Source organism: Odontesthes bonariensis, chromosome 11, assembly GCF_027942865.1.
Source record: "Odontesthes bonariensis isolate fOdoBon6 chromosome 11, fOdoBon6.hap1, whole genome shotgun sequence".
NCBI classification, from domain to species: Eukaryota; Metazoa; Chordata; class Actinopteri; order Atheriniformes; family Atherinopsidae; genus Odontesthes; species Odontesthes bonariensis.
In genome coordinates, this window is record NC_134516.1 from 35,987,259 (window position 1) to 36,011,553 (window position 24,295).

The window sequence follows — 24,295 nt, forward strand, 5'->3', positions numbered from 1 at the left end:
AAAGTTTGCAGAAAAGTAGATACACGGCAACAGAAGGAACCATTACAGAGCCATGACTTCCCGCTAAGACCATGGGCAAAAGTGGGCACAGATATCTTTACCTTCAATAACAAATACTACTTAGTGACTGTGGACTATTTCTCCAATTTTTGGGAGGTTGATTATCTTCCTGATACCAGGTCTATCACGGTTATCCGTAAACTTAAAGCACATTTCGCCCACCATGGTGTGCCTGATGTGGTGTTCTCTGACAATGGCCCACAGTATAGCTCACAAGAATTTAAAAGATTTAGCCAGTCCTGGGAATTTGAACACGTAACATCGTCACCAACCTATCCTCAAAGCAATGGGAAAGCAAAGTCTGCTGTCAAGACTGCTAAAAGGCCGTCGAACAAAGACATTGCTACCAATGTGTGAGAGTCTACTGAAGCCTGCTGTAGTGGACACTGACTCAGCTGTACGGGAAAACCAGCTCAGGCAGGCTCGCTACTACAACAGAGGGGCAAAGTCACTGAGGCCACTGCTGAATGGAGGGTGCGAGTGCAGTCACAAGTGGCCGGACATACATGCTGGGCACCTGCATCTGTGGTGCGACAGGACCAGGACAGGTCCTATGCTGTCAAACTGGAGAATGGGACTGTGCTGAGATGCAACCGTAGACACCTAAGACCATCACCAGGGGTGTCACCAACAGCAGAGACAAACAGGGGGAGCCTGCCCACCACAACTTCCGGTGGAGGTGACCACGTCACTCCACAACCCTGCTCACCAGCTTTGCCAGAGCCTCAGATGACGCAGGCTGGTGTCACCACCAGATGCGGCAGAGTTGTTAGGAGGCCAGCACACAGTGTTCGAATTACGGGGGGTACCGGGGGGTCTGACCCCCCCGATTGAGACTTGATACCCCCCAAATGGGACTAAATTACACTTTTGGGGGGTACTGAAAAAATTGATCTATTATTAAAATCAGGTGTTGAAAATGTCTTGTTACTTAGTATTTTTCAGTGTGTACTATGAATAACCAAATAAAATGCGTTTTGGAACACCCCTTCAATGGACTGTACCACCAGCGGGCGTTTCGCATGTTCGCAGGCAGCTCGCGCATAGTCCAAAACATCGGCAGCACTGAGATGCATGGTTTTGATGCCCATTAAAATGATGTTTGAGATGCGAGCGCGTGGATTTAAGGTGTCAAGGTGGAGGTTTCCCGTGATTTGTTAAATGAAACTAACAAATCAGACTAATATTATTTCAACTTTAAAGCACTGAACTTACAAACACTCAAGACAGGTGACCGCCCTTCCCTTTCTCCCATGAGAAAAAAGTTAGCCTAGGACAACATCAGAGGAATTCCATCAAGTCAACATGCACAAGTAGTCTCAGTTCAAAGACAGAGGCGGACTGCTCTAATCCAGAATACACCAACCAACATACTTGATGTCAGAAAATAAAGTACAAGGCTTATCATGTGTTTAAAGCACAATTGGAATAATATCATTTAACTAAGTTAGAAGAAGGCAAATGGATAGTGTGACTCCACCAAGCAAGAAGCAAGGATAGCTGTGTCTAGCAAGGAGGCAAAAAGGATAGCATGCCCACAAAGAGGTAGGAAAAATGGGATTCCTTACCATATGTCCGCCGTGACAAATAAAGGATTAATCATAATTTTGACTGTGTTTGAAGCCATTTCATGTAGCAGCTAGCAGTATACCATGACTACTAGCACCACGGGGCTGTCTGATAGCACTTTTCAATCTCAAGAAAAGCGCACACTGTTTACAGCGGACATTACAAGCTATGTTGAATTTGGCAGTTGTAGTCTGATAATTTACAGCTTGATTCTGTATGCGTCATTGGGTTCACTTTGCTGATTGACATTTCTTGATTGCGTCTTATGGGCACTACATAATGTAGGCTAGTTACTAGTTTGCTAGTGGGCTTTTGGTAAGCCATACAGCTGTTTGAAGTTGGGTCGTTGCTAGGTTTAATATTTATGTATTATTCTGCATGTGTTGGTTCTGCTGCTGTGCTTGTTGCTAACTGGAAAGTTAGCAACGTCCTGCTGCAGCAACGTGTGTGAGACAAACTTTGGCTAGGTGGTTGAACTTGACAATGCTGCGTGCAGATTTGAGCTGAATTCACCTGCGCAGCGCGGATTTTGCAGGGTTGCCAGATGATTTCCAAACATGCTCAAACCCCGCCTGGAGGCACTAAATCTAAACTAAACCAGTCTAAACTGAATTCTATTTATTTCTAGGGCCACAGAGCCATATACAGATACAGAAAAACTCGCCCAATACCCATTTTTACCCGCAGACGGTCATCCAAAACAGCCCAATCTGGCAACACGGAGTTTACGGAGCCGAGTGCTTTGATGTGATCTTCCCGCGAATGTGGTCACTTGATTCATATGAGGCTCTAGCAGGGAGTTTGCAAATGATAACGTATTGTTGTGTTTGCATATCATGATATTATCATGATATTTTTTTGGGGGGGGGGGGGTGACGTCATCAATTGATCCGCAAAAAGTCCGACCCCCCCGAAGCCCGGTGGATAATTCGAACACTGCCAGCATACCTCACACCAATGTGTTTCAATTTCCTGTTGTGCTGTTCGTACTGCATAAGCCCTTTGTTGACTGATTTTGTGTTTGGGCAGCTGTTTAAGAAATTAAAAAGGGGAGATGTTACAATGTATGTGTTTTTACCCGGTGGGATTTAAGGGGTGCACCAGGATGTAAACAATTGTCTGAAGTTACCGGTAAAATGACACAAAGGCAGTACTGTGTGTGCGTCTTCATTTAATAAGAGAAACGAACAACAAACAATATTCATCCAACGGATTTCAGTTTGTCCATGTAAATACGTTGCAGGTTTACTTGTGGTTCCCAGAGTTTCTAAAAGCAGAAATGGACGCAGAGCCTTCAGTTATCAGGCCCCTCTCTTGCCTTGAGATGACAGTTGTTGTGATTTGGCTCTATATGAATAAAACTGGATAGGGCCGACCCCCAAAACCCACATTTCAGGGAGCAACGGCTTAAATCAGAAAGGTAATAAAGAGGCTGCACAGTTACAAGGCAGAGATTAGATCTTTCAGTAAAAATGGTCCTTTTGGACACAAAGGAAAGTATATTTGGAGTTGATTACATATTGCAGGAGACTCAAAAGTGAGATTAACCTTTAGGTCCTCAATTAAAATGGCAGTAGTGGCACAAATCTTTTACCCTGAGAACACCAAGCAGGTGGTGGCAGCATCATGCTGTGGGGATGTCATCGTCAAATTGATCAGTTTTCGAGGAAATAAAGGTGGCACCAAGTACAGAGATTATTCAGGATATTCCAAAGGATTTTAGACATTTGAGACTTTAGTGGAAGCAGGGGCGATTTTAGGATCTGGTCTTTAGGGGTGCCCAGCCCCCAGTGCTCACAGAGGCACATTATTTCTCACTAATTGAGGCAAACTAGTACATTTATAAATTTTGGAGCCGTGTTAGTTTTGCTTTGAGTAGTGTTTTCCCCTACAACATTCAATTATGACCTCTTCATTTCAAAAGACTGACGCTTGACAGGGATAACAGTCAACTCAACATTTATTTTGGGAGTAAAGAGTTAAAACAAAAACAAATGCTAGAAAATAAATAAAATGGTCACTAAAATAATGCATCCTTGAGCAAAAAAAAAAAAAAAAACACTTTGTAATCACCCAAGGCTAATAATATTAAGAATGCCTTTTGAAAATAAATAAATAAATAAAACACACAAAAATAAATAAATTAAATAAATAAATAAGGTCTCTTTCTGTGTGGATTAAGAAGGGCCCACTGCCAACCAATCAGAACAGATGTAGTTGATAAGTGGACTGGTCACAAGCCTCGTTTTGAAGCAGGGTTGCCAGACACACAAGGTTGCCAGATTGGCCAGTCGCACCAAAGTATTGCGCAGGGGCAGAGCAAGTTTTTTGCATAATTTAATATTTTAAAAATGTGCTGAGCCGGGGGGTGCCGAGCTATCTCACGGTGGTGCCTTGGCACCACTAAAAATACCCTAGCCTCGCCCCTGGGTGGAAGGTTTCACTATGACCCTTAAGCAAACTTTTAAAGCAACACTCAAGACATTCGTGAGAAAATATTCACATTAATATTCATTCACATTCACTTGGGATGTTTTTTAGTTGAGTGCCCAGGCCTTAGCCCGACAAATATGACTCAAAGATTGCTAAATACCACTGGAAACCAAAGCTTTTTGGAACCGGAGCCATCTAAGATGTGCCAAACCTTCCAATCATACCCAGTTATGGGTCTCAGTCTCATGCAAGATATTGACCAGGCAGTATGGATTCATATGCAAGTCGTGTTGATCAATGATACAACATACAAACAGAGCGAAATACTTGGTATTGTAAAGCATATTTCCTTTTTCGCAGAATTAAGCATTTCTTCTGGCACCAAGAAAGAGAAAGCATGTTGGGAAATCTGCTTTTACACGCTGCAAGTTGCTTACACAGTGTGTCAAAATGATGCTTTGTGTGTTTTCAAGCCACCGATGCTGCTCCAAAAAGTCCTACTGGTGACGTTCTGGATGTCGGGACACCATTTTACCAGGATGGACAGCTCCGGGTTCATGTTTACTGGCAGAGCAGCACAGGTATGCAGAGGAAGAGCATGACACGCGACTCATAAGAAATGCATTTCTGGGAGATAGATGCATAGATACCCAGTCTTCTGACACAGTGCAAAATAATGCATTTTCACAAGAGCGCACAACTAATAAGAATAACTAAAAAGTAGGGCTGGACGAGTTAACTCGTTATTATCGATTGAATTATTTAACGCCGATAAATATCTTATCAGTTTACGCAGTTTTAAAAAAAATAATTATTAAAAACATTTTTTTAAATCAATGGGGGGGGGGGGGGGCTTTTGTGCCTTAAATGGATAGGAAAGTTCAGAGAGACATAAAGCAGGGGGCAGAGAGAGGGGGAACAACATGCAGCACAGGGCTATAGCCTCTTGTACATTTGGCGCCTTCTCAACCCACTATGCCACGGACCACCCCTGTTTTATTATTTATTTTATTATTGTAAAAGTCTGTTGCTCACAGGCTTTTATTTTGTAAAAGTCTGTTGCTGTCTGCTGTGGAACCGGAAAAGAAAGTAATCGGCGGATCCACCAAACATGGAGAAGGGTACGGAACTTTTACTCGGCCATTTTTATTTTAAAGTTCTTCCAGACGGCAGAGTCGACAGAACCAAAGTCATCTGTAAACACTGCCAAGTTGAATTGTCTTCTCAGCGTAGTAGTTCCAGTCTAAAATATCACTTAAAGCTGCAGTCTGCAACTCTTTTTCAAGCATAATGCCTGGAACTGTCCAGGGATTCTGAAAGTAGTACATTAAATACAACAATACAAAAAAAAAAACGAGTTCTCTTGGTCCCCTATATGTCCCGCTAGGTCCCTCCAAAGCCAGCAGGTTTGTTTACAAAATTGCAGACCGGACCGGTAAAAGGTAACCAATCAAGTTACGAGCTGGGCTCTGCTGCCTGTCAATCACCGATTGTGCACGCGCGATACAAGGTAGGCTCGTCCCCACGCTTATTTATCTAGACTATTGAACTTCATTACGGGCTAGTCTACTTACTGTGTCTTCCATGATCGCAAATGACAGGTGAGTTGATGAAAGAGGAGTCGTGTACGCGCATCTGGCGTGCACGTAGACGTGCACGAGTTCTCATGTGTTTTGATGGGGCGGCTAGGAAGTTGAATAACTTTTTATTTTTCGGTTAAAAAATAAGCATTTCTTGCATTTTGCGACTACAGAGGTCACCGTTTTCAACTTCAAGCATTCTGATAGATCATGTAAACTCTTAAAATGCCAAAAATTAGGACTTTACGTATGACAACAACAAATCCTGCAGACTGCAGCTTTAAAGGCAAAACACACAACTGATAGCAGCAAGTCATTCAAGGAAACAGACAGTGGAGCGAGGCTTCTACATAAAAACTACAGAAAGATGCTGATGTTAAAAGTGTGTTTGCACAACAAATGTTATGGCACTTTCATTCATATGGCAGCACATTTAAAATAAAACTAAATGCTAAAAGCTATACACTACTTTTGAATTCATTTTTGGATTTTGCATACAAATACGATTAATCGTGATTAATCATGGAAATCATGTGATTAATTAGATTAAAAATTTTAATCGTTGCCCAGCCCTACTAAAAAGACATGTCACACATGACCGAAGGGTGAAGGGATGAGTGGTGTGCTCCCACACAAAACTTTAATCTTTAGCTGGTGTCGGTTACATTCAGACAGATTGAAGAGTCATCTCATGCTGCGGGAGGCTTTTGTAATAGCAACTGTCAGTTAAGCCGAATCATACGCTCAAAGCAGCTACGCTGGGAATTGCTTTGGAGATTTGTCTGGCAAATGAAAATGTCTTTTGATAGAGCTGCAAGTTAAATACCTGGGACTGCCTGGGACACGGCAATAATTACTGCTTCTGTGGAAGAAGAGAGATACATTTCACTTTGACCGGCTGCCGGTACCTGTTCGTAATGAGACAGTCTTGCAATCTCTTGATTTGTAGATCCTTCAGTTAAATTCTACAGAGTCCAGTGGGGACCAGAACATTGTGGACACAACCAGACCAAAGCCGTGGAGAAGACTAGAACACGGGTAATCTCTTCGAGCAAAACATCATCCCCGCTTTGCAAATGTTAACAAATGTTATTTTGTTTGTAGTAAGAAAGGATTTGCAGTTATCTTGACTTAAGAATTGGACTTCGTAACATTTTCTGTCTGTTTTAGGAGAACTTCATCAGCCTGCAGGGCTTGCTCTTCTCCTGTAAGTACAAAGTCCTACTGCAGCCGGTCAGCAAGAAGAGTCGTCCTCTGGCAGAAAGCACCAGCTTCTTCACTCCTTCTTGTGCCACCATTCAGGCTAAAAGCCCCAAACCCCTCACCTGTCCTAGAGAAACAGGTGGGAAGCATGTCTCCTGGTCTTTGAAACGCAACGTATGAGAATTTAGCTTTCAGTCAAAGTGATGTCACATACAGTCATCTCTAGCTATTCCACTTCTGCTGTTATTTGTTGGAGATGTTGCCACTTTGACCTAGTTTACGCAGCACAGGGATAAGAATGTTGTCAGTTCATCCGTCCATTCATCACCTTACACTTATCCAAAGTCGAGTTGCGGCGCCAACAGGTTGAGGAGCGAAAACGAGGCATCCCTCTCCCCAGTGACACTTTTCAGCTCGTCCTAGGGGATCCCGAGGTGTTCCCAGAACATACGAGATATATAATCCCACCTCCTCCCAGCTGGAGGTGCCCAAAAAACTTTCAAAGGGGCATCCTCCCAGGAGGCATCCTAACCAGATGAACCACCTCAGCTGACTCCTTTCTATGTGGAGGAGCAGCAGCTCTACTCCCAGCTCCCTCCGGATGGTGGAGCTCCTCCCCCTATCTCTAAGGCTGAGCCCCGCCCCCCTCTGAAGGAAACTCATTTCATCCACTTGAATCCATGACCTCATTCTTAGGGTCACTATATACTAGGGCTGTAGCGATACACTAATTTCACGATACGATACACGATATTCAGCCAACGATATGATTCGATACGATTAGATTCGATACAATTCAATTCGATTCGATTCAATACGATACACGATATACAGCCAACGATACGATTCGATACTATTCGATATTCAGCCAACGATACGATTCGATTCGATATTCAGCCAACGATACGATTCGATGCGATACACTTACATCATTTTTTTTGGGGAAAAAAGCGACAGTGTGATTTGACATGAATTGTCGCTGATTGGACTGGTGGTCCGACCTTTGAACCGGAAGGACAACACCGCCAGACAAACAGAAACAAACAAACATGTCACAAACGTGAGAGCTGTGCACTTTATACAACATTTTTATCAACTAATTTATCACTGTTTTGTATAATGTGACTCCCTGGCATTGTATTGTATTACCTTAATGTTCTGTGTTTTCACTAATTGTAACGTTTGCTTTAAAAAATAAAAATAAAATAAAAAATTATTTTAAATAATCGATACTCCCAAAATATCGATATATATCACAGTATCGATATAATTGCTCAGCCCTACTATATACCATATATCGCTACACACTACCAAACTTGTCTTTTCACCTACACTTTAAAATACATACGGAGGAAATTAAAACTTCAAATTCGTACCTAGAGGAGAAGAATGACCATAGAAATACAAACACAAGGGAAAGATGTTGATTCTCCATGAAAACAATTTTGGAATGATGACAGCAAGAAGAATTGCTCACCATTAACTGCACTTCTTTCAGTTGTGTCCGCTCAGATAGTCTCGGCGAAGGCGGTCAACCTCACAGCATCCTTTGACGTTCGGGGGGGCAACGTGTCAGCCATTTTCAGCTGGGATTTATCCATGACCCAGCCCCACCAGCAGATGACTGGTTACCAGGTGACCTGGGTGGAGGTCGTCCTATCAAACCACCACAACAGTAACAAGCGGCCTCACAGCCTCATCTCCCAGTCCCAGATCCTGCCCCCGGTCAGTGAACTCATTTAAAAAATGTAGAATAGAAATCTCAAGCTGGGTTTGCTCATACCCTTAAATGCAACCCATAATGGTGTCCTGTGGCAGGAGGGAAATATGACTTTACAACAATATTTTGTCACTTCCTGGTTGGGTTTAGGAAATAACACGAATTGTTTAGGATTAGGAATATAAACCACTTGGTTTCATTTAGAAAATGATAATTCTTGGGGCTTGAATTCATTCTACTACATGAACTTTATCTTGATGGATTAAATTTCACACACAATTGCTCTTATGATTACTAGAGGTTACATATTCCTCAAACTTAATTGCAGGTCATTTAGACTTATATAAGAGCACTTATCATGGGGACATATATATTTTGGATCTTCAAAATCGGCCGTTGGTGTGTCAAAGCATTAAGCTCTCTGTGTTAGCCTTATGATGGACTTACCAACGTAAGGGACCCTTGCTCGTGTTCAGTTTCCGCCATTTTCAAACCCTTTTTAGCCTGCTGCTTCAGTGCTATTCAGTCTTCACTATTTCCACACTTTCAGGATGGTAATGTTCTGCTGGTGTCAGGCCTACACCCTGCCAGCGTGTACCGGCTGGAGGTCTGTGCCATCACAGCAGAGGGTGAGGGTCCTACAGCCAGCAGGACCTTCCAGACTCCTGAAAGCACAAAAAAACAAGGTAAGAGGTAAATGAAAATGATCTATTAAACCTTCCGAATGAATCTACAAGCATAGTCAAGATTTCAAGATGGGAGAGTGTCTGTGGAAGAATTGAACTGTCCTCTGTCATAGGACAAAGCTTGACTTATGTGATCCTGTTTTGCATTAAGAATGTGAAATACAGCTTCTTTACTTTCAGAAGATATGGAAGATGAACTTCTAACTAATGAACCCCCCCCCGATTCAGGCATTTGACCTAAGAAGCATCATGGAGGAAAACCCTGCAGCCTGTATGAACCAAGCCTCCCAAACTCACCATGATCAAGAATCCATGAAGCAATGACCGGGAAAGAGAACTTCACTGGATTCACCGACAAGATCCAGCAACAAGCAAACATCTTTGTCTGCAATACCCTCTTCCAAAATTTGGGGCTTTCATTATTGAAGCTTATGTCATTGCAACCACCAATAACAAGACTGGCATCCTTGATTGGCGTCCACTCTTTATTTTACAGTGTGAGCCAAAAGGTTAGATTTGGCACAGTTAGTCCAACACTGAGTCATTTGTTAAGCAGTGCATCATAAAATCATGTGGATACCATTGTGTTTAATGGCTAAACTTTATAAAAAGTAAACTGGAATACAGTTTCAGCACTGGCTTGATAAGTGTCACAGATTTCTGAGCACATCCTGTAGAACAAAAGATTTATGGACTTCATACTTCATTTCTCTGGTAGAATTGAGGGAAAATGGCTATTAAAAGTTTTATTTATTTTGAGGGAACCCGGTCACCCTCATAGTGCAAGCTTCAGTTTCTGACTTAATTCATTCTGTGCTAAGGAAGTCCTGGTTGATCCCAAACTCCTTTCTTTAGCATTACTCAGTCATTTTGATGGAATTGCATGCAAATACATAGATGTGTGTTGTCTGCTGCATTTTGAAACCCTAAAAATCTTTACCTGCTACCAATTCACACATGACATTTGCTGTTCCCTAAATGATACGAGCTTCTCTATACTGTGTAGAGTTCTGTATATACCATTGGTCTGTTAGCTGTGGTGGAATTGTGTCTGGACTGGAGATATAACATTTCTTCACTGTCTGTGTGTTCTACCTTCTGTAAACCTCTAAGTACAAAATGTTCTTCAACTGAAAATACAGTTCATGTCACACAGTTTTGGTCACTTTAACCAAACTTTCTGTAACGGGTTCATAGGTGAAGATTTTTACCAACTCGTTTAGACTAGAAAACAAAGCGTTTTAGCATTGAACATCCATTTCCCTGTTCTAACGTCAGAACATGCGCCGAACTTTGAGATGTCAGCAAGGGTATACCAGTGTTATTGGATATATACCAGGAGTGCTCACTCCAGCCGAAGCCACCAGACCAGACCGAGCATTAGAGTCCGGTTTTAGAAGCCTATACCTTTCTATTTGATGTTGACTGATTTAAACCCTGCAGTCCCTAGTGATGGACTCGATCCAATAAAGTAAACTTTGTACCGAAATATCGTGAATTATTTTCATTACAGTTTGGTTCGGAGCATCCTGATGTGCATGCATTGGATTTATCTGAGGATATCGGTGGAACTATATACAATCCCTGAAAAAAATCCCTATTAGCTGCTAAAAAAAGATAAATGTGAATTCTGACATAGTTGTTGTAGTCAGACCTGCAAACCTCCATCAACTTGTATTCTAGACCAGACCAGACTGTTCAAGTTGTTTTTTCCCTTAATCAACACTTCAGTATTAGACGTGACCATCAATCTATGTTTACAGGCTATGGGCTACTGACTCCTAGGGCTGCTGTAACCAAACGTTTATTAAAAAATACTCATGATCCAGCACTGTTAGCTAATTATCTAAGTATATCCACTCTGTCTTTGTGAGAAAAAGTTGTTGAAAAAAATTGACTTTGTGATCATTTCCACAGAAATAATCTGTTTGAAGAGTTTCAGTCAGGATTCAGAGTGCATTGTAGCACAGAAACAGCACTGCTGAAAGTTACCAATGATCTCCTCTTAGCCTCTGATAGCGGACTTGTGTCTGTGCTTGTCCTGTTGGATCTCAGTGCTGCATTTGATACGGTCGATCACAGTATCTTATTAAAGAAACTTGAACATGTTATTGGGATTAAAGGAACTGCATTAGGCTGGTTTAAGTCATATTTATCTGATAGATTTCAGTTTGTTCTTGTAAATGAAGAATCTTCCTCACACACCAGAGTAAGTCATGGAGTTCCTCAGGGTTCTGTGCTTGGACCGATTCTTTTCACTTTATAGATGCTTCCATTAGGTAACATTATTAGACAGCATGACATAAATTTCCATTGCTATGCTGATGATACTCAGCTGTACTTCTCTATAAAACCAGATGAACCCAATAGGTTGGTCAGACTACAAGCATGTCTTAAAGACATAAAGACCTGGATGACTCAGAACTTTTGGCTTCTAAATTCAGACAAACTGAAGTCGTTATCTTTGGACCTGAGCGCTTCAGGGAGAAACTTTCTGGTTATATAGTTACTCTAGATGGCATTTCCTTGGCTTCTAGTTCTACAGTGAGAAACCTTGGAGTTATTTTTGAAGCTGTCCCACTCTCTGACAACTCCATAAGCCAATGAATTGGTGACATGGCTCAGGACGTATCTGCTCAACGTTTGGAGCAGGCGAGAGCCAACGCAGCTTGGATTCGCAAACTTGCATACATGTCAGGCATTTTCCAGCTTCTAAATGCACTGAATCAGAGTATGTAAGGGTGAGACACACACATACTGCAGATGCAAGACAAAGCGCATGCTTTTTCCAGAAAGATCATGCTGTGGTCAAACAAGCCCCACAAGGAGACATGTTCCCACTGCTTCACCAGGAGCTGCTTTCATGGGATGATTTGGGTTCCATCTACCAGGGATATTTCAGAGACTATTTCCCGAACCTTGAACACACCCATTTAAACTGGGTCTGGGACCCCTTTGCCCCAGGTGTCGGTTCTAGCCTGGTCTTAAAGTCACAAGAAGAGCTGATTTAGATGACAAACTCAGGGGATTTAAAACTGAAATTTAAGGCTCTTTCCCTGTCTAACTACTGGCTCCATGTAAAAACAGAGTATCCCATCTTGGCTGAGGGGGCTCTTAAATGTCTCTTTCCATTTGCAACAACCTACCTGTGTGAGTCTGGCTTTTCAACTTTAAAAGTACCTCAAACAAAACATATAGCATACAGCAAACACAGCTGCACGGAGACAGAAATGGACACACACTTACACACAGTCAATAAATGTTTGTCTTCTTTTGTTGTGTTCTTATCTGCCATCAATTTATTATTCAGTGTTAATCTGTGAATCTGGAACATAAGTCATGTTCTTACGTCAGCAGAATAAATGCCAGTATTATCCTATTTAAACAGGAATGCAATTTCTTTGGTGATTGTGAATGTTGTTAAGACAGTGCCCATCAAAAAACAAATCTATTAGTTATTGCAGGAATAAAAGTAAGAAAATACATTGAAAACTTTGTAGTGAACTCAACTGTGGATTTAATGTGGAACCTAATCTTTGGGTGGTACACTGAAAAAAAATACTTTTTTGGCCCTGTAATTATTATTTCAATTATCTATATAAATTCTACAAAAAAAATACGAATTCAGTGCGTTTAGTTGTTTGTTATTATGTGTCCTCAGTTTTGAAGGTAAATTGAATCATTCGATCCAATTAGTTCCTTAATTAGTTGATACTTCCTAGTAAAATGTAGCTGAGTGACATCAGTGAATCTGGAAACCTTCTCTGCATTCGGAGCATGACATCAAAGCCCCGCCCCGCCCCACATTTGAGCGGCCTTTCGTCGGACACGTAATCTACATCCGTGGTCCACATTTCAACTAGGTTGGCGGACTTTGTTGACTGAGACGGGGAAGAACGTGAATATGGAACCATGAAGGTTTTTAAGTGAAACTTTGTACGTTCCTGTTGGCTCACCTACTGAAGTCAGTTTCTCCACACTGAAAGCAGCTAGCGGTGCTAGCAAATATTTTCCTGCTAGCTGGCTAACTAGCTAACTAACTTTGCTGGCACCAGGTATGTCCAGCACTTGGCAACCGCCTAAGCATCACACGCCTGTCACCTTAACTAACATAATAAATAAATGAATATAAATGTCAATATATATATATATATATATTCAAATATATATGACTTCGACCATGAACACACCTGTAGCTCTCTGCACAGAGTACTGTATGGTAATGTTGTTCCAAAGACACAGATGGGGGATTTCCATCCCAGAAAGAGACAGAAACTATCCATTATTTACACAACACTTGTCCTTTAGAGATGATTTGAGGGACTCTCTCCCACCAAACCTGTGCCATAACTTATCTGAAGGACATTAAATACATTCAATTAAATCCCAGCTTTAAACTAGCTGGTAATCAGCTAGTTGAAAGCTTCCTGTGTGCAAAAAAATGAAACCTTTTTATGATCAAATGGAGGGAGAATCCAGACCAAATATTTCTTATCTGGACATGTAAATCCACCTTTTATCTAACAGGACAAGAAACAGACCTCTCACACCTCTACCAACTATTGTCTTCAGATTCACTCTCAGTTGTATAATTAAAACCATGTTAAATGGATTTTATACCTTTGTACAGGCTCTTTAAGGTTTTCATTGACATCTCAAGCAACATAGAGCTTAGTATGATAAGGAAGAAATCATCTATCCATCCATTTTCTATACCCGCTGAATCCGTCGGTCGGGTCGCGGGGGGTCTGGAGCCTATGCAAGCAGTCATAGGGCTAGAGGCACCCTGGACAGGCCACCAGTCCATCACAGGGCACGGAAGAAATCATTAGTTAGGAAAATGACAAGTTTTCCAATGGAGCCACGTTGCCATCTTGTGGTCTGTAACAGTAGGGAAACCTAAAATAAGTAATTAGACATTTATATGAAGTCACTCAACTGTTTGCCGATGTTCCCCGTTGCTGCTTTTTGTGCTCCATTGTTAAACACAGGAAGATATCATTGTTTGGTTCTTTATTCATGTGTCGTAACTTTACAGACATCCATCTGAATTAGAGAGGAATTCAAGATTAAAGACAGCCAGAGTAAGCTTGTCAACTCTTTGTTCAGATTTTTGTGGATGGAAGTTCATCAGAGTCAGTTATTTGACCAACCAACTCCAACACTCAGGTGAACATCTACAGTTGTGTTATTTTTGATGGTGAAGTCTCAACCTTCCATCTCCTTGGCAATGAGAAGCCCCCGGTGGAGGAGAGAGACCTAACACAACTTCCCAGGCACCTTGAAAGTCTATGGAATATCATCCACAACCAGCTGACTACTGAGAGAGGCCCACTTGGACACCGAAGGCCATGACCTGGGGTCCGTTTCACAAAGCAGGTTCAACCAACTCTGAGTCTATTCCTGACCTCTGAGTTGATCTACTCTGAGATAGAAAACCCTGAGTTTTCGGTTCCAGAAACGCTGATTTGAGTGAGGTTAATCAACTCTTAGTAGGTTCACCTTGAGTTTTGCGTGTGCGCCACAACTTTAAAAAGCCAGCATCAATGGAGCCCCGATTCGACGAGTCACCATGGCAACGGGGAAGAAGAGGGGCTACGTTTTTCACCAACCTCGAATTGGAAATCTTAATGCGCTCATACGGCGAGTTTCAATACGTTTTTAGAAATAAGTGCAACACAGCTGCAGCTACAAAAGTGTAAGTTTAAATATAGTCCTTTGCAATCACAATAATATTACAGGGGAAAACTGCTTGAATGGTATCCCATTCATTTATTTCATTTAGGTGCAATCTCGCGTGGGAGAAGCGCACTCGGCATGGAGGTACCTCATTTTGATCATGTTTTACACTGTAAAGTAAATATTAAGTGGCTATTTGACTGTGCAGTTATTTTATTCCCAATATAATGCTGTTTTCATACACATAAACTATGTCTTCTCATCTATATCATGTTCTGTTAAATAATTAAGCCTATTTAAACTAACACAGACTTCTACTGAGCCAACAGAAAGAAGGCAGATGCCCGTAAAACGGGTGGTGCCCAGCACCGCCACCTCTAACGGAAGGCCAGTGGCTGAAGGAATCCCTGGAGGGAATCCACCCCCAAGACACGAGTGCCTTTATAAAATATAATAGGCCTATAGATATCTTTTTTAAGCCTATTCATACAAATATTTATTTGTCTTTTATGTCTTTTTTTTCTTTTGTCCCAACAAAATTCTGATGGTGCCGCTCAAAAAGATAATTTTCTGTAAATGTAAAAATCTATGCGCGGTCTCATAACCATCTCCGACGAATATTTATTTCTCTGCGCAATATTGCTGCACCTTCATCCACGGGATCGTTGTCAGAAGGACATGTTCGTGAAAAAAGTCGCCTCCTACTGTGCCTAATGGACTTCTAGAAGTAGAAGAACTCGCTCTGCTGACTGAATGAATGAGGAAATCAAATGTCGTGTGTGGCTGAAAGAGGGCGGAGACAGAAAGAAACTCGAGGTTTCTTGAATAAAACCTGGTCCCGACCAGGTTAGGTTCAGCGAGTCTGTCACTACGGTAACTGACTACATGCAAACGTCCCACCATTTCAACATCCCACCATTCCTACATGCAAACGTCCCACCATTCCGACATGCAAACGTCCCACCATTCCGACATGCAAACGTCCCACCATTTCAACGTCCCACCATTCCTACATGCAAACGTCCCACCATTTCAACATCCCACCATTCCTACATGCAAACGTCCCACCATTCCGACATGCAAACGTCCCACCATTCCGACATGCAAACGTCCCACCATTTCAACATCCCACCATTCCGACATGCAAACGTCCCACCATTTCAACATCCCACCATTTCAACATGCAAACGTCCCACCATTCCAACATCCCACCATTCCTACATGCAAATGTCCCACCATTCCAACAAGGCTTTCCATATAAGGAAATGTGCTTTACTCAACAGGTGAGTCCCTTCTTTCTGTTCATGCATTTTACTTGTTTGAAGACGTGTACAGATGTGATACAGTCTTTAAAAGTGTAATTAAAAACACAAAGTCTCAGCATCCGAAGGAGGACACGCCTTGAACGGGAAGCAGACCGTGGTGGTTTTCAATAAGACACTCCGATGCCCCTTGTTGCACCTCCATAATGTTGATAAAAATCCAAAAGAAAAAAAGTAAAAATCCAGAGAATAGTAGATTAGAATAGAAGGAACCAACTTTTTGCGCATGCACGGACATCTCAGTTATTCTCTGCATGTTAATGATGCCCACCTCTGTACCAGGTGACATGTTCCCGCTGAATTAGTCAGTGATTTCAGGTATGTAACTGGAGCGCTGTCATTGATGTCTGTAATTGCAGTTATTAATGTCCAGCTGGCTGCTGTGACAGGTCACTGATACTGCATTTCTGCTTAAAGGATAAGATCGGTTTTTTGACATTGGGCCCTTGATTTCACATTATAACATGATGTTCTACTCACCCCTGCTTGTTGTTGGTCATTTGGAGCTGTTCCGAAGATATTCGAGAGGCGTCTGGCTGCTCTCTTGAGATATTCGGCCATGAAACGGTTTCCTATGGGCAAGCTTATACAGGCACAAACTATGCTGTTTATAATTTATTAATTACTGTACACTAGCACTGATAACGTGGAGGTGCGTCGCTTACTTAAAAAAATCCGGGTTATTGTAATTTTGATTTTTTTCGTCGTAAAGTGGGTGTAACTGACGTCATCGTCGTGCTACTGCCACAGACAGCCCACAGACCTGCTGCCTATTTATTCATTCGGCTAAAATTCAAAATTAGTAACCCGGATTTTTTTAAGTAAGCGACGCACCTCCACGTTATCAGTGCTAGTGTAGAGTAATTAATAAATTATAAACAGCATAGTTTGTGCCTGTATAAGCTTGCCCATAGGAAACCGTTTCATGGCCGAATATCTCAAGAGAGCAGCCAGACGCCTCGCGAATATCTTCGGAACAGCTCCAAATGACCAACAACAAGCAGGGGTGAGTAGAACATCATGTTATAATGTGAAATCAAGGGCCCAATGTCAAAAAACCGGTCTTATCCTTTAATCTAACAGTTTCAGACTCGCCCGATTTACATTAATACCTGTATTCAGATATTTGAAATTTAAGGGGGTTCTGATAATAATTTATTATAGTTGGTTTGAGAGGTTGTCGAGTTCCTCTTAAAAAAAAAAAAAAAGGCTTTAATAGGCTATTAAACGAATTGTGGGAAAGGCGGGATGTTTATGAAAAATAAAACGTCCCGCCATTCCGACCACAGGAGGAAAAAAGTGTTGGAATGACGGGACGTTTGATAGAAAATTAAGTGTCGCCATTCCAACAATTTGACCCCCATGTTGGGATGTCAGAATGGCGGCATGTAACCGGTGTGTTCGCGGCTGACTAACTAGACTAAGTGCCAACCGGTCTGCCATCTTCTTCTCATTTTCAGACGGTTCGGTGGTGTCAAGAGAATTCATTATTAAAAATCAGAAATTACTCCAAAGTTATTATTCAATTCAATTCAATTCATTTTTATTTATATAGCGCCAAATACAACAAATGTCATCTCAAGGCACTTAGATAGTAAGTCCAATTCAAGCCAATTGGAATTCAATTAATTAATAATAATCATAATTCATAAAATAATCCAATTCGTTCATATAGAGCCAATTCAAAAACAATTTCCTAGCTAAGAAAACCAACAGATTGCACTGAAAACTTTTTGTTTTTCGGTCCAATCTCCCGGCCTGAGCGGCGTGCCTGAGGCGACTGTGGAGAGAAACGACTCCCTTTTAACAGGAAGAAACCTCTGGCAGAACCAGACTCAGGAAGGGTGGCCATCCGCCTCGACCAGCTGGGGTTTGAGAAGACAGAAAAAGGGGGGGGGGGAAGGGGGCAGGGGGCCACCGCGACGGCGGCACTGTAACACCATTCAAAGGATATCTGTTGGAACAGGGAAACACGAGTTAATGACCACAATAATATCACATATACATAAAGAGAGTAAAGTGAGGAAAGGTGTGTCAGATGAGGCCCCCCAGCAGTCTAGGCCTATAGCAGCTTAACTATGGGATGTTTCAGGATCACCTGAGCCATCCCTAACTATAAGCTTTATCAAAAAGGAAAGTTTTAAGCCTGGTCTTAAAAGTGGAAAGGGTGTCTGCTTCCCGGACATTTACTGGCAGCTTATTCCACAATTGAGGGGCCTGATAACTGAAGGCTCTGCCTCCCATTCTACTTTTAGAAACTCTGGGAACCTCAAGTAAACCTGCAGTTTGGGAACGAAGTGCTCTGTTAGGAAAATATCTTACAATGAGATCTTTAAGATATGATGGAGCTCGGTCATTAAGAGCTTTATATGTGAGGAGAAGAATCTTAAATTCTATTCTGAATTTAACAGGGAGCCAATGAAGAGAAGCTAAAACTGGAGAAATATGATCTCTCCTGTTAGTTCTCGTCAAAACTCTGGCTGCAGCATTTTGGATCAACTGAAGGCTTTTCAGAGAATATGTAGGACAGCCCAATAATAAAGAATTACAGTAGTCCAATCTTGAAGTAACAAATGCATGAATTAGTTTTTCTGCATCACTCTGAGACAAGATGTTCCTGATTTTAACAATATTACGAAGGTGAAAGAAGGCAGTCCTAGAAACCTGTTTTATATGCGAGTCAAATGATAAGTTCTGGTCAAAAATAACTCCAAGGTTCCTCACTGTAGAACTAGAAGCCAAGGAAATACCATCTAGAGTAACTATATAGCTAGACAATTTCTCCCTGAAACGCTCAGGTCCAAAGATAACGACTTCAGTTTTGTCTGAATTTAGCAGCAGACAGTTCTGAGTCATCCAGGTCTTTATGTCTTTAAGACATGCTTGTAGTCTGACCAACCTATTGGTTTCATCTGGTTTTATAGATAAGTACAGCTGAGTATCATCAGCATAGCAATGGAAATTTATGCCATGCTGTCTAATAATGTTACCTAATGGAAGCATGTATAAAGTAAAAAGAATCGGTCCAAGCACAGAACCCTGGGGAACTCCATGACTTACTCTGGTGTGTGAGGAAGATTCTTCATTTACAAGAACAAACTGAAATCTATCAGATAAATATGATTTAAACCAGCCTAATGCAGTTCCTTTAATCCCAATAACATGTTCAAGTCTGTGTAATAAGATACTGTGATCGACCGTATCAAATGCAGCACTGAGATCCAACAGGACAAGCACAGACACAAGTCCGCTATCAGAGGCTAAGAGGAGATCATTGGTAACTTTCAGCAGTGCTGTTTCTGTGCTATGATGCACTCTGAATCCTGACTGAAACTCTTCAAACAAATTATTTCTGTGTAAATGATCACAAAGCTGAGCTGCAACTATTTTTTCAAGAACTTTAGACATAAAAGGGAGATTGGATATAGGTCTATAATGAGCCAACACTTCTGAATCAAGAGTAGGTTTTTTAAGTAAAGGTTTAATTACAGCAACCTTAAAAGTCTGAGGTACATATCCTGTCAACAAAGACAGATTGATCAAATCCAATATGGAAGTGTCAATTAATGGGAAAACCTCCTTGAACAGTCTGGTTGGGATTGGGTCTAAAACACAAGTTGATGGTTTAGAAGAGACTATTGCTGTTGTTAGTTCAGAGAGATCAACTGGGCAGAAGCCGTCTAAATACAAATCAGGTTCTAAAGATACTTCTAAAGCTGCTGTACTTGATGATACATCACTAATAATAGTGGGAAGGACTCCATCAATCTTCTCTCTGATAGAAACAATTTTATTAATAAAGAAGCTCATGAAATCATCACTGCTGAGAGTTAAAGGAATAACTGGCTCAGCAGAGCTCGGACTCTTAGTCAGACTGGCTACAGTGCTGAAAAGAAACCTGGGATTATTCTTATTCTCTTCTATCAATGATGAATAATAAGCAGTTCTAGCTTTACGAAGGGCTTTCTTATACATTGTTAAACTATCTTTCCAGACTAACTGAGACTCTTCTAAATTAGAGGAACGCCACTGTCTCTCCAGCTTTCTTGCAGTCTGCTTTAAAGCACGCAGCTGTGAATTATACCAAGGAGCCAACCTCTTCTGACTGATTACCTTCCTTTTCAGAGGGGCAACATTGTCCAGTGCTGTACGCATTGAAACTATAGTGCTGTCAACAAGAGAGTCAAATGCTGCTGGAGTAAAGTTTATGTAGTCGTCCTCTGTCATATCTGCACATGGCAGTGAAGAAAAGGATGATGGAATTAATTCTTTAAATCTGGTTACAGCATCCTCTGATAGACACCTTCTATATGTAAATTTCTTCTCAGAAACTGTATAGTCAAGTAATGTAAACTCAAAGGTTATCAGAAAATGGTCAGATAAGACAGGGTTATGAGGGAACACTGTTAACTGTTCACTCTCAATGCCATAAGTCAGAACAAGATCAAGGGTGTGATTAAGGCAGTGAGTCGGTCCGTGAACACTCTGAGAAAATCCAATAGAGTCTAATATAGAATTAAAGTTCATATTCAGGCAGTCATTTTCAACATCTACATGAATATTAAAGTCACCCACTACAATGACTTTATCTGTACTCAGCACTAACTGGGATAAAAACTCTGAAAATTCAGACAGAAACTCAGAATAAGGGCCAGGTGGACGATACACAACAACAAACACAAGAGGTTTCTGGGATTTCCACTTTGCGTGGGAAAAACTGAGAATCAGATATTCAAAAGAGCTCAAACTAATCTTGGGTCTGGGACTGATGAGTAACCCTGATCTGAAAATAGCTGCCACTCCTCCTCCTCTGCCTGTGGTTCCAGGAATGTGAACATTTAAACAGTCAGAGGGAGTTGCTTCATTAATGCTAACATGATCCTCCTGTTTCAGCCAGGTTTCTGTAAGACTAAATATATCAATATGATGATCACAAATCAACTCATTCACTAACAGAGACTTCGAAAGGAGAGATCTGATATTCAGCAAACCACATTTAATAGTTTGATGTTTTTGTTCAGTTAAAGTTTTTGTTTTAATAATTTCTTTTTGCACAAGAGGATTTGCTCCTTTTGTGTTAATTGATTGGGTGGGTAGCAGTAGGTGGGAAGCTGCAGAGAAGTGTGTAAGACTACAACTCTGCATCCTGGTCTGAGCCCTGGGTTGTCATGTTTTAGGGTGGCAAATAAATTCATCCATATTTCTAGAAATGAGAGCTGCTCCTTCCAAAGTGGGATGGATGCCATCTCTCCTCATCAGACCAGGTTTTCTCCAGAAAGATTGCCAATTATCTATGTAGCCCACGTTGTTTGCTGGACACCATCTAGACAACCAGCGATTGTAAGACGACATGCGGCTAAACATGTCATCACTGGTCAGATTTGGCAGGGGTCCAGAGAAAACTACGGAGTCCGACATTGTTTTGGCAAAATTACACACCGATGCAACATTAATTTTAGTGACCTCCGATTGGCGTAACCGGGTGTCATTAACGCCGACGTGAATAACTATTTTACCATATTTACGTTTATCCTTAGCCAGCAGTTTTAAATAGGATTCTATGTCGCCCGCTCTGGCCCCTGGAATGCATTTGACTATGGCCGCTGGTGCCTCTAATGCCACGTTTCTGACTATAGAGCTGCCAATTACCAGGGTTTTGTCCTCAGCGGGTGTGTCGCTGAGTGGGGAAAATCTGTTAGAAGCGTGGACAGGTCGATGGTGAACAACGGGCTTGACTTTAGAGCTATGCCTCTTCCTGACAGTCACCCAGCCACGATGTAATCCCGGCTGCTCGGGTTCTGCCTGGGGGCGGCTAATGGAGCTAGCTACGCTAGGTGGCTCCACACTGGCAAAAGGGGCCTGGCTCGCTATTGGTTGATTTTCAACAGTGCAGAGCCGAGCTTCCAATTCAGATAACCTCGCCTCCAAAACTACAAAAAGACTACATTTGTTACATGTACCATTATCGCTAAAGGAGGCAGAGGAGTAACTAAACATCTGACACACGGAGCAGGTGAAAGCAGGAGAAGGAGGAAGAGAACCGGTAGCCATGCTACGCTAGAGAACCAGACACACCGCTAAAAAGTGAGAATAAAGATTAAAGATCTGTAGGAGTGTGTTAGAACAGAACGGTAAGCTATAGAGTTTAACTATGCAAAATTGTGTAAGTTATAGATCGAAATAAAGTGATTATCAGTACTCCAAGCGGAGCAAGAAATTCCACAGTGCACGAGCAAGGTAACAGGAAGTGATGCAACACGTCTTACCGCAAAGCGTCACAGCGTCTTATTATCCTTTAACTGTAAATACTGAATAAAATTAAGACTCAATTTTAGAAATTCCGGTACATTTTTCCATTCTCTTGCCCCCCTCCAAAACCATAAAGTGTTCCATATACCACCAAACATAGTCAAATAATTTCTCCTGTTTGGACCTTAAGGTTCATGTTGGTGGTTACATCTTTCAACGAATAGTTCATATAGTTAACAAGTCGTTGTTGAATGCTTCTTTATGAAGTTTCGGTCAACTCAAACACAAACTCATGAAGTAGCACCGTGAGACTGATTAAGATTAATGGATTTATTTCCTTCTATAGAAGGATGGTGCCCCTGTTTTCGGGTTTATTTCATTCAATCATGAGAATGCCACAGGTTGATGTTTCTTTACATATTTCGTTGTAATATCGGTGGGTTTGCTAACAGGGTCCTCAGCCAGAAGCTAATGCTGTTTGGGGGGCCTTGGCCCGGAAAAGTCTGCTTTACAGTATAAAGCTGAGTCGTATTTTGGTCAAATGAACACATGGCACGTGAAGACTTGTTGATTTTATTCATAGTTAGAGTTTCCAAGATCAAACCATGACAACGTTATATTGTCTTTTTTAAATTTTGTTCTTTAAGTAACAGATTTTACATGAAAATCCATGTTTGTGCACTTCTTCAGAACCTCAGTTTTAACAGAAAATACCTCAGATATGCTCCCCTAAACTCAGTGTGTGGTGGGCCAAGCCATGTCTGTTTAGCGTGGCAGCCAGAAAGTAGCTTCCCAGATTTTAAATGATCTACTTATTTGACATACAGTATGAGTTTTTGTTTTACAGTGCCCACTGAGGTCAATGAATGCTAACAGTTAAACATGTGCAATCATGCTAGGGTGCAAGCATGCTTTTAGCTTCTTTCAACACCAACGGGTTAAGATAGAGAGTCTGGTGCAGCATAAACTTTCTTCCTGCTAAAAGGGAGATTCTTTTTTCCTACAGTCAACAAGTACTGATTCAAAGGGTTTCACAGCTTATTTCTCTTTGTGTAAATGACCATGTGAGTAGGGTTTTTCCCTTGTAAATTTATGCTCTATGAATAAAACCGAAGCTCTAATCATTATTTTGGACTGACAATGGTTTGATGTACGTGCAAGCTTTAAATGATGTAAAGAAAAGCTTTAAAAGTCCCATTGGATGTTTTTCTATGCTCTCTGGCTTATCTGCAGCGATAAAAAGGTACATGTTGTGCCAACAACATTTATTTTTGGGCGTGAGGACAAGTCAACCCTTTGCAGCTTCCTCTGAAGAACTAGACATCTCTTGGTGGTGGATGTGGTCTGTTTTTCTTGACTGACCACTGAATTTATGCACTACCCTTCACGGATGCCATTTTTATGAAACATAACCTGTACGATGCCGGCTTTGCAGGGAGAATTAAGCTGAAAGTTGAGGCTATTCCAACACTAAAAGGGCACAAGTCTGAACCACAATTCACATCCACAACTGTTTCAAATGTCTGCGTTGTGTCAACATTAAGGTTCGAACATCATTGATACACTGAGTGAGTGAAAAGGCAGCTAAGGAAGCTAATTTATGTTAATAAGTTTATACATAAGACTGAAACTGAAACCGATCCATTTGTTGTTTCCAAAACGGCTCAGAAACACAAAGTTAGTTATATTTACCACCCAGAGGCTGTAATCTTCAGTGTGACGGTTCATCGCGCTCACTCTGACGTTCAGGATCCGATTATGGCTCCAACAAGTCACCCCGCCGGATAACAAAAT

General features: G+C 41.4%; 1 protein-coding gene across 1 annotated transcript in view; it reads left to right on the forward strand.

Annotated features, from left to right (window-relative positions):
* The window catches only part of anos1a (anosmin 1a), a 94,209-nt gene that overhangs the window by 61,127 nt on the left and 8,787 nt on the right, over nt 1–24,295 (forward strand). Inside the window, exons 9-13 of the mRNA XM_075477034.1 lie at nt 4,536–4,643; nt 6,592–6,680; nt 6,813–6,984; nt 8,344–8,570; nt 9,116–9,251. Coding sequence (XP_075333149.1) covers nt 4,536–4,643; nt 6,592–6,680; nt 6,813–6,984; nt 8,344–8,570; nt 9,116–9,251 — 732 coding nt within the window. The remainder of the gene's footprint in view (nt 1–4,535; nt 4,644–6,591; nt 6,681–6,812; nt 6,985–8,343; nt 8,571–9,115; nt 9,252–24,295) is intronic.